The sequence below is a fragment of the Anopheles gambiae genome, chromosome 2 (assembly GCF_943734735.2).
Source record: "Anopheles gambiae chromosome 2, idAnoGambNW_F1_1, whole genome shotgun sequence".
Taxonomy (NCBI): domain Eukaryota; kingdom Metazoa; phylum Arthropoda; class Insecta; order Diptera; family Culicidae; genus Anopheles; species Anopheles gambiae.
The window spans coordinates 29,733,764-29,752,318 of record NC_064601.1 but is presented as its reverse complement, the minus strand read 5'-3'; the positions used below and the strand labels follow the sequence as shown (position 1 = coordinate 29,752,318).

General features: G+C 43.8%; 1 protein-coding gene across 2 annotated transcripts in view; it reads right to left on the bottom strand.

Moving 5' to 3' along the window:
• LOC1273021 (protein similar) overlaps positions 1-18,489 on the bottom strand; it is a 117,079-nt gene extending 98,590 nt beyond the window's left edge. Inside the window, exons 1-5 of one of the 2 annotated variants that reach the window (XM_061646158.1) lie at positions 16,937-18,489; positions 5,903-6,090; positions 5,292-5,524; positions 4,807-5,198; positions 4,618-4,724 (exon numbers count right to left, since the gene is read on the bottom strand). In XM_061646158.1, the coding sequence (XP_061502142.1) occupies positions 4,618-4,724; positions 4,807-5,198; positions 5,292-5,524; positions 5,903-6,090; positions 16,937-17,007 (991 nt within the window). In that variant the 5' untranslated portion in view covers positions 17,008-18,489. Of the gene's footprint in view, positions 1-4,617; positions 4,725-4,806; positions 5,199-5,291; positions 5,525-5,902; positions 6,091-9,840; positions 10,351-16,936 lie in introns of those variants that run through there. The other variant, XM_061646157.1, reaches the window with a different exon arrangement.
• Positions 18,490-18,555: the final 66 nt, after the last annotated feature.

Genomic DNA, 18,555 nt, shown 5'->3' with positions numbered 1-18,555 from the left:
AAACAGAACAAGACACACGCGGGCGAAGGTAAATTAATTCATTCGGCACGATGATTTATGGCCGATAATATGTGCTGCCGCGGAGCCCCGGCCCGGCTGACCGGGTCCACTACCAGCTCCACTACACGCACACAAACGAGTAGCACACTTTTTGAATGTGTTGATAAATTTACTTTAATCAAACTTGCGCGATACCGTGCGCTTCGCCATCGCAGACCCTGAGGCGACTGTGGAAAGCGCCCGGACGCGGCCCAGATGCGCGGCTCCCGGAGGACGGCGAGTGGTGTTGTGCGGGCTGGAAGTGGAGCCTTTCGAAAAAGAGAAACACATTTTCACCCGTTCGGGTAGCGTTTTTAATTTGTAAATCAGAGTAAATGGTGCATAAATTAAGCTAACTCGCCACGGCCGATGACAATTTAGCCTGGTGCGAGAGACACGCACCAACGCACCGCGACACTTGCGCCTTGCATAGGAGCGACGCGTAATGACTGAGATGGGTGGTAGGGTGCGGGAAGTGGTGTGGTAGAAAGTTGAGGCGAGTAATTAAAACAAGCTCGTCTGCGGAGTGATGTCGTACGCATTAGCGCAGTGCAGACGGCGGAGGAGGTTATCCAGCTTAACTGAGGTTAAGCGAATGCACCCATTATGCGTACCACCCTTCTTCCCTCCCACCCCTCCCGGCTGCCTCACATTCACTGTGGCCGCCACTATCGGCCGCCAGATCTGAGGGCAGATAGAATGCGGGCGCGTAGGAACAGTGTGTACGCCGGGCGCAATGCATTTCTCACGGCCCGCCGGGGTTCGGCAGCGACCGGCTCGGTACGCAACGCAACGAATAAGCCATCGACCTTACCCATTATTATATCTCGATCGAATTGATCGGCCGAGGATCCGATCCGATCGATCTAGCTGCATCAACATCCACCGGCCCACAGTAAACTTCATCCCCCCTCCCACCCCCTTCCGACACCGATGTGTAGTGTTGTTTCGTGTCAAGTACCGCCGGGGCGTTAATGGATCATACGCACGAGATAGAGCGGTTAATCTGATTTTCGCGACGGTATGTTTAATAAATTTAGACAACAACGTCGATTACGATTATGGTTGCTGCATCCCGCCCGGCCAACGCACTGCCACCCGCTGTAGCGCTAAACATTATTCGCCGCCGCCACCACCACCACCACCGCACACGGCCGAGCGCGCGCGTTAATGGCTAAACATTTTTAATTTAAAAACACAAAAATTATCCCTTGAACGACCGGCCCTGGCAGGATGGGAAGAGAGGGAAAGGAAGGGACACAGGGGAAGGGAGGCGGAGGGTACAAGTGGCAAAAGACCTAGTACAGCGGATACTCATTAATTAAACGTTGTTTAAACTGCAATTACGTGATATCGAAACACTGCACACACACGGACGGGGTAGGCACAGGGAGCGCGCGCTGCACTACAGTACAAGCGTGCAGGTTGCGCGCATATTGTGCCAAGGTTTGTTATGTTGAAGCATGATGCAGATTGATACAATTTTCTGGAGCTTGACGTAAAAATATGCATTAATCAAACTACTAACAGCATTCTACAAAGCAGAATCTTTTAGATGCATTATGCTTTTTTCTAGTTTTATAAGCTCAAATGCAAGTGTCACAACACAAAAATAACCATAAAGGGAGTCCTTGTCTTGTCGCTCCACGCTGTTGATGCCATCATCACTCAACCTATTGGCACGTGCGCTTGTGATACCCTTTTGACGGGCTGGCGTTTGGGAATTCCCATATTTATGCTTTACTGTTGAGATAGCTTTCAGTCAGCGTAGGGGCGCGGAATGGGACGTGAAAGGCAACACTACCCGTGGCTTTGAAACGTTTCACCTGTGCCCATTTGCAGCTGCGCCACAAATAGCACTAGCGCGCATATACACACACACACACACCTTGATCGAACAAATCGAACGATAACACCAGCTAGGTGGTGATTTTGAAGGAACGCGATGGCTTGCGGCTATTCGTACCTACGCCGTTGCAGCAAACGCCGCCGCCACGACATTTCGCATCTGTCACGACACAGCCACCAACGACTCTGCCTTGATGCCGTATACTCACGTCCCTCGTACCCAGGGACTCACCCTCATGTTGTGGGGTTAAGTGTGCGTTTAAAAGGTAAATCTTTTACTGACTCTCTACCCGTCGATCGGCAATTCTTCTCTCTTAGGTGAGTAATTTCGTTGAAACTAGGTTACACACATTCCATCGGCAGCATGGTGAATGAAACAAATGGAGTGAATATTTAAAAAAAAAACACAGGCACAGACACATAACCCTGTATTCAAACCATCGTTGCATTCTCTTTCCATCTCCGCTCCAATACCTTTCGTTAAATTTGTTCGCGAGCTACTACGAAACGACACAAAACAAAATGCGTGCCTACTGTCAATAACTGAAGGGCGATTTTTTGAAGCCGAACATTTGCCATTGCGGGTGGGAAGACGGTTGGTTAAAGATGACTCAAGATTGAAGTGAAAACAATCCACTAATGCATCCACGCGTCGTCGTCCTCGCCCGCAACTACACCGAAATAGTTGAAAACCAATGCATCGCAAACCGGTTTTAGATAAACAGGGGAGGAGGAAGTGTAAGTAGCTGCTTTAAAAATCAAATGTCGAACAGCTGTCCGACTGCTTGGATCAGTAGGTATAAAAAGAGTAAAGCCCAGATGAAACATGTGATGGACAGAACGGGGTTTCCCTAGAATACACCGCCGGTAAAGTAAGCGTCACATTTCACACATCTAATGCACCACCACTCCCCTGTCCAACTGATACGGATGAAGGTTTCAACATTATACTATAAAAATGTGTTTGATTGCGAAAGAAACTAATGGACGACGGTAAGCCATGTCGCTACACTAAACATGGTAGATTCTTCATCAGTCTTCAATAAGTTTAACGCACCAGCAACGAGTACATTGAACAACAACATTATTTATGCATAACAGTTCACACTTCATAATCTTGCGTTACTGTATAAACGTCAGTAGGTTTCTCTTAATATTAGAGAGAGAAAACCATTAAAACTGACTAACAGGCATAAACCAGCATCCCTAAATTGTTGCACATGCGGTGCGAAAGTGCGCTGTTTCAAGATTCACAAAGCGTACAATATTTTACGCACCCACTGCCTAGATTATCCTGCACATTTTACTGCGATTGTAGCCCGAGGTGGGAAATAAAAATCCCATCTTGCCAAAAAGCCTCAACCTACACATGGTACAATGCATGCGTACATAAGCGCTATAACACCGCCGAATCGACGATGTGCTTCTGTGTGTGGCGTTACATTTTATGAGCTGAATTAATTTCGTTAAAAATTATATGCAATTTGCGATGCCCGCAAATTATGAAATACTCTTGCGTAGCACATTTCCGGCAACTGTCAGCTCCGGTGGATGTGTTCGTTTTGGGATAAAACACAAGTACAACCATCGATCTACATCAAACGTTGATTCAACTGTCGCAAACATTCGTTCCGTTTAGTTCGTGCCATTTTATGAACCCAGCCTAACGTAACGATTAAATTATACACCCAGAAAATACGCCGCGGAAAATGTAGCTAGAAACGGGCTTACTGCCATTCTCTGCCTTTGGCTGACTGGATGCTGATTCACCGCACGAACCCTCACCGAGGCAGAAAGAAAGGACGTCACGCATCGAAAGAAAATGCCTGATGGCACTGATTGGGTCCCTGGATCGAATACAGACGGGAAGCTTTTCCATCGTGATCGTTTGTTCGCGCTACGCAGTCAAACAATCAGCAATCAGTTTGTTCTAGGTCGGGCTAGTAGTTCAATACGAAACCCAGCTGGCCTGGGTTGGGCATTATTTGTACTTACTTTGCAACACTTGTGCTGTGCCTGTTGTGGTTTATTTGAAGCACATTATTTCCCTTTGCTTCCACCATCGAGAGGCACATTACAACAGGCAGGGCAGGAACCATTGACGATAAAGTGTCCCTGCCAAGCTATGCTACTGAACAGGACCACTAGTGGCATTTAAGTTTTATAGCTCTCTTCCGGGTTTTTCCGTCATAGCCCTAGCTTCGCTAATATCCCACGAAATCTATTAAGTCATTAAGGGCGCTTCCGCCATGTGAACGAGAGTTACTCTTTGTGGGCACTCGCTGAATTGCTTCGTGACGAGCAAACATTCATCTGAACTTTTCTTACCATAAAGCTGCCATAGGAGGGCAAACGAAAGAAAAATTCTTCAATCAGCAATGTAACACAGGATCCAGAAAGAATATGCAATAGCCCATACTGTCACATTAATGATACCACGCACTGGTGGAAGTTTTCTACACGGAAGCTAAGAACGCTACAGAATGTTGATAGTCTGGACGTAAATGGCCAACACGCAACAACAATCAACCCGTCCACATGGCTGAAATAGTTTATTGTAACTTCAAAACCAAACAGAATGATTACGAAAGTGGCCTAGTGTTATAAACAAGAACTCGTGTTACCAAATCGTGTCAACTAAACTTCGAAACACAAACTAGTTATAATAAAGATATGCTTACACGGGTATGTTCCTGTAAAAGCATAAACAACATTCAAAACACTACTTACCATGCTTGAACGTAGACATCAAATGCTCCGCGTCAGTACCATGATGACAGTCGTACAACGATTTCCCCAGCAAATCCGACGGTTTATAGCCCAACAGTGAGAGCATGCTGCAAGCGAGAGAGAGAGAATAGGTGTCGCATCGTCAATAAACATAATTATCGCACGCGTCGCTGTCTATTGGACACTCACATATCATCGACGTAGCTGAACTTCATGCCCAGCGTATGTTGCGTGAGGAAGGTGCTCGAACCGAGCGGCACCTCGATGTTGGCCGGATGCGGAAGCGGACGAGCGATAGCGACCAGCTGGCGCTGGCCCTCCTTATCTTTGCACGCAATGTGCCCGGTTACGTGAAGTACCTTGTACGAGGCGCTTTTGATATTGACACTGCGACCGCGGCTTGTCAGCGTGCACTTCAGCCGCAGGAAGAAATCACGATTTTCCATCGGCCGGCAGTCGCTGTTCGCCACACCGTTCAGCAGCTCCGACGGTGAATGGTGGCGACCGTTCAGGGCCTCCCGCAGCTCATCATGGTCACACTGATGGCTGTAGTCCCAGATTGGTTGACCCATGATATCGATCTACAGCATAGGTTAATGAAGTACGGTGTCACAATTATTCATTTACGTTGCTGTTCGCTTTCGATTAAAGTGCTCCGACGCTGGCTTGCTTACCTGCGAAATGCCAAGATATTCGTTGACATTTTCCGAAACGTACGTCACGTCACCGTCCGCGGAAAGAATGATCAAAAATCCGTCGAGGGTTTGCAGGGCAATCGTTTCCGGATCTAGGCCGAGCGATTTCAAGCTCAGCTTAGCTTCGTTGTACTGAAACTCCTCCATAGAATCCATTGAAACATCGTTATCTTCCTTGATGGTAATTTGCTCCTTCGACTGGAAGTCTGGAACTGTAACGAACAAGGATACCGACCATGTGATTGCATTTCTTTTAAGACAACAAACCAATAATGTCGAACTGAAAATATCGGTTAGCAGTTGCTGCTGTAGACCGCGAACGAATAGCCGAGACACACACCATAAAACGTTCCATGAGCGCCACCTAGTGGCAATAAACATGAAGCTATCGCAAAGCTTGCTGAACTTTCCCGGATTCGGCTACTTCACCACATCGTGCTGTGGTGAATAATTCTACCAAAGTTTGATTGTTTAAATTTGAACATGAGCTCAATTCTTCGTGATCTCGGAAAAAAATATTTTATATATGTTGTAGGTAACTTTGAATACGCATGTTAAGTGGATAAAATTACATCAGCTATCATACTTACAGAGTTCCAGCATATTGCGAGCCTTCAAGAAAGCGATCGATAAGCGCATAACGGATGCCTTGTCCAAATGTTCCACCTCTTCCGGGCGCATCGGGAGCAGACTGGCCAGATCTTGGAAGATTTCGGTCTCGCGCGAACGCCGGCAACGAGCCGCATCACGCGATTTTTCCTTGCGCTTTTCATTGTTCCTGAAACGATGAAAAAGATAACACATTAGTTAGATTATGATGGATAGGATAATGTAGCTATAACTCGTTACAAAATCAACATATTTAGATACAATATTTAATAGGAAAAAAAAATATCCATAAATAGTAAAATAATATATTTATCAATAATAAAAAAATAGTCATTAATTCATATAAATTAAATAAGCTTTCATTCAGCATGCATCGTTATCTTGAAAGACTCTTAATCTTACCCTCTCTAGATCAATCATAATCAAACACTAACAGCTGCCAAAAACAATCTAAAAATTGACATCTAACTGCCATACCATTGATATTGTCCCTCTCTAGGCGAGTAAGGTATGATGAATTTACGAATTCAGTAGCGAAATCTGGTTCCGTTAAGCCGGTTTAATGTATTGCACCTGATACACAACGACAGTGTCGGCGTGCACAGCATGTGCAACGAGTAGAGTAAAGAAGTCAATAAAAAGTGAAAAAAAAAAATCTGTTTTAGATAATCCTAATCACCTTTCAGCCGAAAGGCTCTACCTGAAGTGTGGCATTGCAATAGAAGATTTTTTGACCAAGTCGATGCGACGATATGTTTCGTGATATGGACGGACAACACACCATACGCTACACACCGTCCACGGTTTGATAATTCGTTTACCGCTTTGGACTGGACACGCTATTGCCCTATACGGAACGAATCACGTTCCCTTATCAAAGCGGTTGGCTTTACGACAAATGCCAGATAGACAGATCAATCGAAACGTGTGAGAGACTTTGCTGGAAACAAGCAACACTTAATAAAAATTTGCCGTTTTTTTGTTGCAAATATTGATCGTAAAAACATACAATAAAATATAAATAATCATGATAATGCTGGTTCAAATATTTCCCAACATAGTACAACATGTTTGCATGTTTTTGAACAGATAATGAAATAAAGTAATTATTTAACAATCAAGAAGTGAAGATGTAGAGTCATAAAGGCACAACACTGACATATGCGTGTTCTGCAGCCAAACAACAGATAGGCATTTAATGAACAGCAAAAACAGGAAAAACGACAAAGTTTTTAATGGAAAAAGAAAGATATCAAAAATATGTTTCAAGAACTGCATCACAGTAACAATTCCATCAAATGTCATTACCCTACAAATCCCTTCCGCTGACCGCTGAAATGCGTGCCAAAGCTTAATCGGTAATTATCAGACACGCGTAATAGCACGTAGAGATTAAGCTGAATCATATAGATACAGTTTATTGTGGATGAGGCTGATGATGATGGTCAATAATCTGTCGTAAATAAATAAAAATCAAACTTTTATTGACAACCCACGGAAAGGCTAAAACAATTTCTAAAAAAAACACACACACACACACACAAAGTAGAAGCTACTTTTGCACTCAATCCTCATGTGCAGTCTAGTTGTTAGGTTGGGGTTTAAGGGAAAAGCAATAATTGAACACCCTACATTCACGCCACAAAGTATAACCTTGGAGGCTATCTTAAAACAAACGAAGATACATCTAAGAGATCCCCCCAAATATATTTTGTCAGGGCTGTTTGTTGCATCATGTGATGTGCAATAAACGAATGGATTATTGTGAAATTCGCACAAAGGACTGGCTCATTCTGGTCGAGCAGTAGTGTATATAAGAACCCCTTCTTTTGCGCTCCCTTTGTTTAAAAGTGGATTGGAAACGCCCAATATTTGGGGAAATTGAGCCTATTCTTCTTTATGGTATTGTTTATCGGACCAAATTCACCCACTGACCAAATGTACAATATGTACTGTCAGACCATGTAAAAATATCAAAAGCAACAACCATTATAAAACTCATAATTTTCCACGAGATAAAGTATGCTCCTTTATTTGTTCAATAAAGGTGAACTGCTATATTGTTATATAGTATCTATAGACAACGTCACTTCACCCATGAAAATCAGAAGCTGTAAATCTAGCCTGCCAAACTAATCAAGCTTGGCTTGCCATTAAAACGGAGCGTTCAATACGTCCACTGGCATGTCATAACAGTGTGATACGAGCTCATCAACAGATTGAATAGTTTACACAAACTTCCAACCTAACAAACTTCTTTTCACAAAATCGTTTCATTTTGAGTTAATCATGCCATACAACTTCTGTGCTAGAGGTTCATAAAATAATTAATGAAACGGTTTTCCCCGACAGTGTCACTGCTGTGTTGTAGAGTCGTAGTCATGGTTTTATTTTAGTCTTAGAGCATTTCTTTTATTTTTCTCGTACAAATGGAAACGGGTAGCCGTTCTCGAGTGGAACGCAACTGCAAACAGTGGGAAAGTGGTCATTGGGGAAAATTGGAAACGAAAACTGAATCCCTCCTACTAACGTAACTGACCATGTGGCAGTGGATAGATGACTCTTTGCATACATGTTGGTACACATCGTCGACACCAGCGGTTCTTCATTTGACTAGTGGATCGACTGTTTCCCTCAACACGAGTGCACTTGCACCCAGCTCTAAACGCGTCGGTTGTAACATAAAGAGTGATTGTTTGCTGAATATGCTCTGTATGGTAGAATACTTCTGCACTCATCTAGTGCAAACATTTTGCCGAGTGTGTTGTTACAGCATTCGCCCAACAGAACAAACTGGAAATGAGGTTCTATTTACACAAACCACGCTACTTCGCATAATGCCTCCAGTACAGGATCAGATGGATCTTTTGCGCTCAAGCAAGCACAGCAATGATTCCAGCACACTGCCGTGTCACAAAATCATTCCAGCCGTCTATTCACATCAGCACGCGCAAGTGCAAACAGTTGCGCTAGGGTGAGAGATAGTGGCGTTAACTTTGCGCACCCTTGTCTCGGTGGGACGGCGAACGCTTAATGGTTCGCACCGAAAGCTCAAAACAACTTCGTCTCCATCCGTCTGGTCGTGGCCATAAAGTGATGCGAGAGTAGCGGTGGATGAGTAATATTGCTTTACACTTCACTAGTCGCTACCGAGGTCCCTCTCGCGACCAGCCACCGGTCAAACACCGCTATCATCGTTCGACAGCGTGGTGATGTTGTGCTTTACTGCCTGTAGCTATACAACAACGACCGCAGGCTAAGGGAGCTGGCTAAGAAAGCCTACGGAAGGACTAACAAGTGTACAGTAAAATGATTTAAATGATTTCCTCACTTATGCCATATTTCATGTTTACGTAGAATGTACCGGAATGCTGAGCGAACAGTTTGAGTTCTCTTTTACTGCAGATTTGTCGCAGAAAATCGTCGAGAGACAACTGTCAAACTAGCTCTAGCTAGATCGAACAAGGATGAACACGACAATTCAGAAGTGTGTTTTACCTGAAACAGTTTCTGTGCCCTTGTACGAGACTTGAGCAAACAGCAAACCTTTCAATGCAATCATATACTCGATTAGTGCTTAAGTAAAACCACCGCAAATAGCTTAGCGCGTAAAACCAGATTCATCGCTTATATACCAACGGCCCGAGAAATCAACCAATCGGAAGGGGCCTTGGCAGACAGAGATTGGCATAACCATATACTACGGACAAGCTTCAACCATACCCGAATGGTTTACTTATCGGCCAGCCAGTGTGTATAATACATACCAATGACAGTGTATAACAGATGGCAGTGAATCGATTTCGAACCAACCATACCAAGCATTTGGAGAGGACCCTATCGATGATCTTGATAATTACTCCGACATCACTCAACACGCGCTTCCGATTGGTTGGTGTGGAACGAGGAAGCTACTTACATGAAATCTTCCATATCGACCATGTTGACGTAAGGACACGGTTCCTGCCCATAGTAACCATAGCAGTAGGCATAGTTCCATGGCGGCGGACCCTGGCACGGTGGGTAATTCGCCGCCACGTACGGTTGCTCAAGAAATGACGGAGAGCTGCTGCTGCCGCCAGCAGAAATCATATTTTGAGGTAGTGACACTAGCTCGGGCGATTCGCCCAATTCGACACCGTACGAGGATGGCTGGCGGGCGGGTGGCGGTGGAAGCGCCTGACAAAAGGGCTGATAAGCACCACCGACAAGATGGTGGTTGTTGGAAGGAACCTGCGGTTGTTGCTGCTGCTGCTGCTGGTGTTGGTAATCGTTGTTGCTACCCATTGCCGTTGGCGCCATCATTTGAGGTTGGTTATATAACGGGCCCATCGGTGGCGGCTGGTGTTGTTGATGAGGTCCTACACCTTGGTTAGCGTTTGGATAGGACATGTAAGGACATGCATTGCTACCTGACACTACACTTCCAGTATATGCGTTGAAAGCTTCTTTAGCAACTGCCGTTCCACCAGCGTAGTTGAATGTACCGTCAAATCCGGGTTTAGATTTATCCGGATATTCGACAGTCCCCATTGCTGGGGGACCGTAGAATGATACATTTTCACCTCCATAGTATCCGCCACTTAGACCACCACCACTCCCACCACCGTCATAAACATTTCCCATTCCACCAACTGCTCCCTCGTTCTGATACCAGTTCGTATGCATCGTCTAACCGCTTCAGGAAATTCCAACTAACACTCTTGATACGATTCGAAATCTATCCTAATCACAATTCACCCGTAAACGTATTTATTCCAAATGATCCTCTCACACACAGAAACACTCTAAAAGATGTCTAGAAACATTCCGGTGTCGACTTCACTAGAACACGTGCTGGGGCAAGTAACTGGACACATAAACTTAACTCCACCTCGGCAGGCTGAAAACCGACTGCCAAAATGTTACCACTTCCGACCGACGAGACCGAGCTCCGACGACTGTCTAATCGTAATCCGATTGGCAATGCTACTAATTTATAATGTTATATTATCTTGCGCACGTTAACGAAAGATTCCCGATAAAAAAAGAGCGGAACCGTAGACGATTATACTGGATGGTCCAAGCCCAAGCCCTAGCCGCTGTCGTCTTCGGGATATTCGTTATCGAAACGGCGACCTACCGACGAGATCCCCGAGCGCGGGATCCAGCAATCAACAGTCAACGAACTCACCAGTGGATCGGCTACAAAGTACTTGCTAATACTACTACTACTACTACTACCACCAGGTTCGTCGCTAAACATTACTCTCCACAGAGGTGCGCGTGAAGGAACAGTCATGTAGGAGGAGGTATTCGTAGGTCGTTGCGAAAGTTTGGAGCCGCACGTCTGATAACACGCCAAAAGGGTGGGAAAGATGATAGAAGCTGACCAGTAGGCGACGGATACAGGGGAGGGCGAGGGGGACCCTGAGTAACGATTAGCAAAGTATGAGTCGGCCGTAAGTTGGAAAGTCAAAGTTTTAGAACGCTCGTGCAAACCCTGATGCTCGATGACTACTGAAGATGGTGAAGCTTCTACTGGTGCGCTGCTGTCTATGGATGGTTTACAGCCCCTTACAGGCAAACGAGATAGTATGAGCTGATAAGCATGTGTGGTAAAGATAAATTTTGTATCCTATTGCCTTGGGCTAGTGCACACTTGCTAACACAGTGGTCAAAATAAGACAGCTGGACATACATTGCATGAGAATTGAAAATCTCTACAAATAATAAGCTTTTGTAGGACTATACTTTTTTAGCTTTTTTGGCATGGAAGTAGAATAAATTTGATTTCATAAAAAAAATGTTAACTAAAAACATAGATCATTTTCATAGTAAAGCGACATCCTTACTATTGTTTTTTCATAGTGATTAAAAGATGTTCCGTCTATTTGATATGCAATATTGAACTTGTTTATTGTAACAGATTTCCAATTAATGTTTTCAGCGTAATAAGCAATGCTAGTCTAATGATCATCAGTGATCATCTGAAATACCGTTTCTGATCTTTTGCAGCAGTTGATTTAGCAGTTGAAATCATATTAAGAATTAGCGAGCTAACATCACATTAAACTTCCCTGTGAATCTATGTCCTCTGATCTCAAGATGTGTAAGATGTTGTCGATTATCTTGTCAGCGTGGGAACTGCATTCGGAAGTATTTTGTTGGGAACTATTGTGTGTTCCTGCTAGCGCCGCGCAAATTGTATTTATAGCCTCATTATTAAGATCAGTTGCATCTTTTCGCTTTATTGGCAATCTTTCCCAAATATCTGTTTTACATTATGTGTGTTTTACAACAAATTTACAACAGACAAATGTGTGTTTTACATTTTATTTAAAAACAGACATCGATAGACTATTTATTTATTTATTTATTGAAGATAATTGCGTGGCGTGTGCAGGGGCCTTTGCAATATTAAAATAAAGTAATACTTAAAAATAACCTTACTTGCTATATATTTGAAAACAGACATGAACATTTAAACGTGGCAACTGTAATGTTGAAGTCAAAAAAGCAGTAGAACTTATTGAAAGCTTTACACATTGAAATAATTGGATCATGAGCTCCTCTGGAAGTACGGGCCCGGTCTATTTTGATCAGAAAATTTCGAGGACGAAGTGCGTGGTCAGGGGCGTACAAATTTATTTTAAGGAGAAGCTCGGGAGCATCAATTTCGCCTTTTATTAATTTTGCTACAAAAACTGCTTGTGCTACCTCCCTACGTCTCTCTAAGGACTGCAATCCTAGAAGAAGCCGTCTAGTTTGATAGGTTAGAGGCTGGTCCATGTTCCACCGTAAGGTTCTTATAGCTATTTTTGTGAATTCTGCATTCAATAAACAAATTAATAATCACCTAAAATAAAATTGAAATACACACGGTAAACACAGTTGCAGACCAAGCACACGACATCCCTACATACTGTCACGCTTCTCAAAGAGCAACCAATATTTGCCCGCCTGTTCTGTAGCGCTGTATTGGTTTAACCTTCTATTTTTTACCACTGTGAGTAGTAAATTGTCTCAATTAAAATTAATAGCACGGAGAGGGTGCTGTGGCAGGTTTGCAGAAACGTTGATTCGCCCACCGCCGACACATCAATCTCGAACCGGCGGACGAACGCATCTTGGACAACCGGAGCCGCTTTATCTCTCCTCTCCAGCTCCATCGCTGCAAAACATTAAATTGCTCTCGGCACGCTGCTGTGCTTGACGAAAAACAATCATTCAGCTGCGAGCAACGCACACAGGAACAGTAATACTACTCGCTGCTGTCTCTGTCTGGCGTACGATTCGCATAATTTGCATACACGTATAGGATGTGCATGATGTACAAAAGCCGACCCAACAAATCAATTCAAATGGCCACGGTGTCGAAGGTCAGTAAAGCAGAACGGAACCGTGCGCTCCTTTCACTGAAATTCCTTTCCGCAGTGCGATCTGTTTGCTTCGTGTTTCTGTTGAAATTTGTAAACACACACTAAAAATAAAGCGATACGGCGTCAGCAAACATTAAAAACATAAAGATATCAAACATTCAATAATACAATAAGATAAAGATATTGATTATTCACATGATCTGTGTTGGATTTTCCCGCCCTTCGCGAAGGTGGGAATTTACGTGCATTCGGTGACGTGCGTAAAGTCGTGTACCAAAATGCAGAACGAATGATATCTGTTTATGAAATTATTCTCATGCAAAAGGCGTTATGGCGAAGGTTGTAATAGTAATCGACGCACGTACGTGTATTACGAACACAGAATCCTTAACAACTGCTTTGTCCAAACAGGGAATGAAAGCTTTCAATCGAGTTTCCGGTGATGACGCACAGCTCTTAACCAATGCGTTTTGTTAGAGTACAAACGATTTGTATTTCAGGTATACTAATCAAACATTAGTTTAAAGATTGATCTGGTGCTTCAAGCAAGAAACAAACGAATGAAGTAAAATTAAAAAAAGGAATGATTTTACTCTCAATATAAAGATGTGTAGAATTCTTATCATTACGCTCATAAACGCTTCGATTGCACAAGTAAGACAAACTTCTGTCCTATCACTTAAACTGCATTGATTGACCCCCATAAACAAACAATCAAAGACCTTTCGGTGAGCAAATTTGGGGGAAGGTATGTTAGACCTCATTACCACTAGTGACGCAGCAACGAACAATATTTTTAATCAATAAAGGTCGTCAGCGAGTGCAAAAAGCATTCAATGTTTGATTGAATGTTAAAAGAACTCTTATCAGCAACAATGGCTATTTTTTTTTCAAACGAGATCTATGTAAAATCGTCTATATTCTTCTTTACAATGATGGTAATTTAGAGCTGCCAGGGAAATCCGTCTAAGAAATGTATATAATTTAGAATTATTCAATGGTTGGATTTTTTTTCTTTGTGAGATTTTTATCATAATATCACTTGGAGCGTTTTTCAAAGGCGTACAATAACGTTTAAATTGAAAAAAAAATACTTTTTTCGGAAGGGTTAGAGGAAAAAAACTTAGACAGATAATTGCTTTCCAAAAATATCTGTGATAAAAGGTATTTAAAAGGTAATCAATCTATCCCCTTGCGAGCTGCAGCCTTCTGTCAGTTATCCGGAATTTTTGCCAAAGCGGACGAAGACATGCGTATAAGCATGTTTTGCATGTATGTTGATGTTTTCCAGGTACTTTTTCACTGTTTGTTCAGTTGCATCGTACTCCCGGCTAAGCGAACGCAGCGAGGAAACGGCTTTTCCGTTGGTCTTCCCATTCAGCTTCTTTTGAAGCTTCTTGTCGCTCACGGTCGTCTGCCATTCGGAAGTGGGCTTTCTTTCGATGCTCCAATTGTTATCTAATAATGCCAATATGTTGTAACGGCCGGGATGAACTCATCCGACTCCCTCTTGGTGTCATATCGCGCACGCTTCTGAACGAAGTTGCTTCACTTTTTTGGCCATCACGGTTAGAGTTCGACTGATAGAGCATTCAAATTTTGGTTGCTTACTCATGGGTTATTATTATTGAATGTGCAATAAACATTTCATTAGTCGCATGAAAAATAGACAATTTTTGTCGAGTTTTTCATTGCAAACGTTAAGCAAGGGTAAAGATTTTGCTAAAGTAACAGCTCCTAGCTGATATGTGCATAAAGTCTAACCCATGCTCGATTTGAACCTAAGTCGAGTGATATGATCCCTTCTCACACTTTCGAGTGTGTCGTACCATTTTGTGGAGATTGAAAACGAAAAATAGTCAACACACTACACACAACGAGACAAGCGTCTGCTAATGTGTCCAAGCGAACGATGATGATGATGGCGCACGGAAAGGAATGCCCACGGCTAATCACACCGGTTCAACAGGTTCAACAGCTTTGAAATGTCGTTTGTCGGTCGTTGCTAGTTGAACGGCATTCACCCCCACGCACACATGCACACTTCAGGCTCGTCGAACCAACAGAATTTGGAAGGTGTACGAACATGCTCCACAAAACAAACCGACTGCCGTGTATCCTGACGTTATCGCCCGAAGACGTTGGACGCGAACTGTTGGGTCTTCGGCGCTAGACCCGTTCTGAATGATGGCTCTAGCCCGAAGAGCGATAGCATCAAGCACTCCCGGCGAAGGTGGAACGCCTGCGCACGAGAAGCTCGATGTACACACATGGACGAGCCCTTTTCCGAAGGCGTCATCATATCGAAAGTGAACGTCAAAACAAAACCCTGCGTTACGGTACATTCCACACCCCAGCAGCATGTCGTCCGGCGTGTCCTTATAGCATGGGCAAACTGGGGCAATCTTCAGCAGCAACATCAGGAACATTCGACTGCGTAAAAGAACATTTATAGGCAGGAGTACGGAACATTTTTTTGTTTGCCGGTCTTTGTTATGTAATATATTGATTATTTTAAAGACTCCACATGGCGTAATCAAAAATCCAGAAACCCTTAAAGGAGAATTGGCTATTTTCGTTCACTAAATCAAATAAATTAAAATGTCTATTTACAGCACCAACTTTGCATGACCTTGAAATGTGTTTTTACGCGTTGATTTGTTGTTCTTCCACCACGAGAACTTAAAACAAAGCACCTCAGAATGGATCATCACATCCGTTCAAGCAAACACCCACAACGCGCTTCCGTCTAACGATTGGCGGTTGTACGCTTAAAATAATCAGGGCATATGCAATTAGTTCTCCTTCGTACGACCCTATCCAGAACAGGGGACGTCCAGTACGTCATTTGTGCGCTACACACACACGAGCACACACACATGGATCATGTCGAGTTTGTTGTGTAGTAATTATGGCTAAGTACCAGTCCGTTTCCTTATTTTTGCGCGCCACATTCATCGCGGTGCAGCAAAATGTATGAAATAGACAGACTTTTTTTTTAAATATTTCAAAGCCATTTGCACAATATTTGTTTACGAATGAAATCCACAAACATAACAACAAAATTTACTACCCTTGTGTTGAACTCATTAGCGCCACGATACAACGAGCGGAACATTCGTTTTAAAACGATTGCAACATACGCATCCCACGCGACCACGCGTTCATCTGAAGGACCTACGCGACTAGAGGTCTTCAGTTTCTTCTCTTTGCGTTGGACTACAAATATCTTCAACATACAAGATACCATGGTTACGATGCTTCACCATTCTGTGCTGCAGATTCCTCCCTCAAGGGTTACTATGATACGAGTGAGCATTCCAATGCCAGGAAGATGCATCATCACCTGAGACCACACGAAAATCGAATGGCATTGAGATTTAGAAAATGGAAGTCAATTTCTCGAACGCTTAAAGAGTCTCTAAAAAAAACTATACACTCGAATTCACGACCACAAAACGGGCAGTACAACAATGTAAGAAAAATCAATCGCTACAAAGGTTACAGCATAAATCTGCGGCGTAGCTTTCACGATATGATTCCACCGAGTTCCACGCACCGAACAACATACCTCGTTCGGGGGTCCCTCGACACCTTCGCCGACCCTTTTTGGCCAGTTTTTCCAGTTTTCGATGCAACGGGGTTTTGTCTTACCTTCGCTTCTCTTTGACGGGCTTCCCGGCTTTGCCCGTCGTGTCCGCCGGTTTCGTTACGGTTTTCGTCATCCTTGGGCACGGCAGTTCCTTCGCGGGAATTGTTGTTTCTGTTCCTTCCACCCGGCAGAAGAGTTATCAATTTGCTTCGTCGTCGCTTGTCAAAAACGGCCCCTCGGGTAAAGGAATTTTGGTTTCAAAACAGCAAGTTGAACCGCGCAAACACAGACACGACACGGCTTTTTCCACTAATGTTTTACAATTATGCTAATTGAGACACAATACTTTCACGCTCACACACACACATACAAGGGCATGCACACAATAAGCATCAACACATACAGGGTTTCCCACTCGCAACGGAACACACGCACTTTTGATAGTGATGTTTCGCTTTGCTTGTGTGTACGATGCGCTTTCACTCGCACTCACGGTATTAGTTTAGTTTCACAATGCACGCCGCACGCACACACACAAAATGCACTGAATTCACTCACTATCTCACAGTTGTGGGTTGTATTGGGGCGGTCGGGTCGTGCTTGTCGTGTTACGAAATCACGCACCGTTTTGCTTGCCACCGTCAAAACACCAAAATAAACACACGCACGCTCACGATGGTCATTCACATACAGATACACACACACATAGAATACACTCACCAACACTTCGAAACATGCAACACGCGTTTTCGGTATACCGTTTGTTGTTTTTTTTTTTCTTCTTCCTTCGATATTTATTCTTTGCACGAGTCACGACGTCACACAGCCACAATCAGCTGCCTCTCGTTCGATGGCCAGAAATCCAAAATAAATCGTTCTGTCTGGCTTGTACCAATGGTTGTTCGCACCTCGAACGCACTGCTGCTCCGCTTGCACCTACTTTAACGAACGGACGGGCACCCAGCAACAACATCGGTTGATGGGGGGGTTCCGGATGTGAGAGTGTGTGCTTTTTTCTTCTACTACTAGTTATGCTGCTGCTGCTGCCATTGACTACTACGCGCAATGATGATGATGCTACGAGCGAGATGTATGGTGCGTAATACTAGTGATAGCTTCTTGCATATGCACTTTGTCTCCGCACGCACACCTCATCGGACCGATCCGCGGAAAGGGGAAGGGGAAATTACACACACACCTTCCAGAAGGTGCTAACCCGAGCTCCCGCTTGCTTGACCGACGGAAATATCGCTGTTAACCCAGAATCTGGCGCGCGCACACACACTCTTCGCTATCGCTGCTGCTGCTGCTACCAGAAGGTTACGCTTGTTATTGATGTGGAGAGGGCAATAGGCAAGCACGGAGGGACAAAAAAAAACCTTGAATATCGCGGCCAAACGAATAGCGCCAAAGCAGCACACATACGCTGCCGTTTGCTGCACGTTTCGGGATCACTGCACTGGTAGGATTTGCACTCAGCACGCGTTCAATAATGCACACATTAACTGATTTTTTCTACGTTTTGCTTTCGCATAGCGCATCCAATATCACTTCCATCCAATCACAATCGCTTTCACACACAGAATCACAAAAACATCCATCTTTGACGAAACAAACGTCAAACCGGGGCGACGTTTGACGAAAACGTCAAAATCATTCGCAATTTAACGAAGGCGGTCCA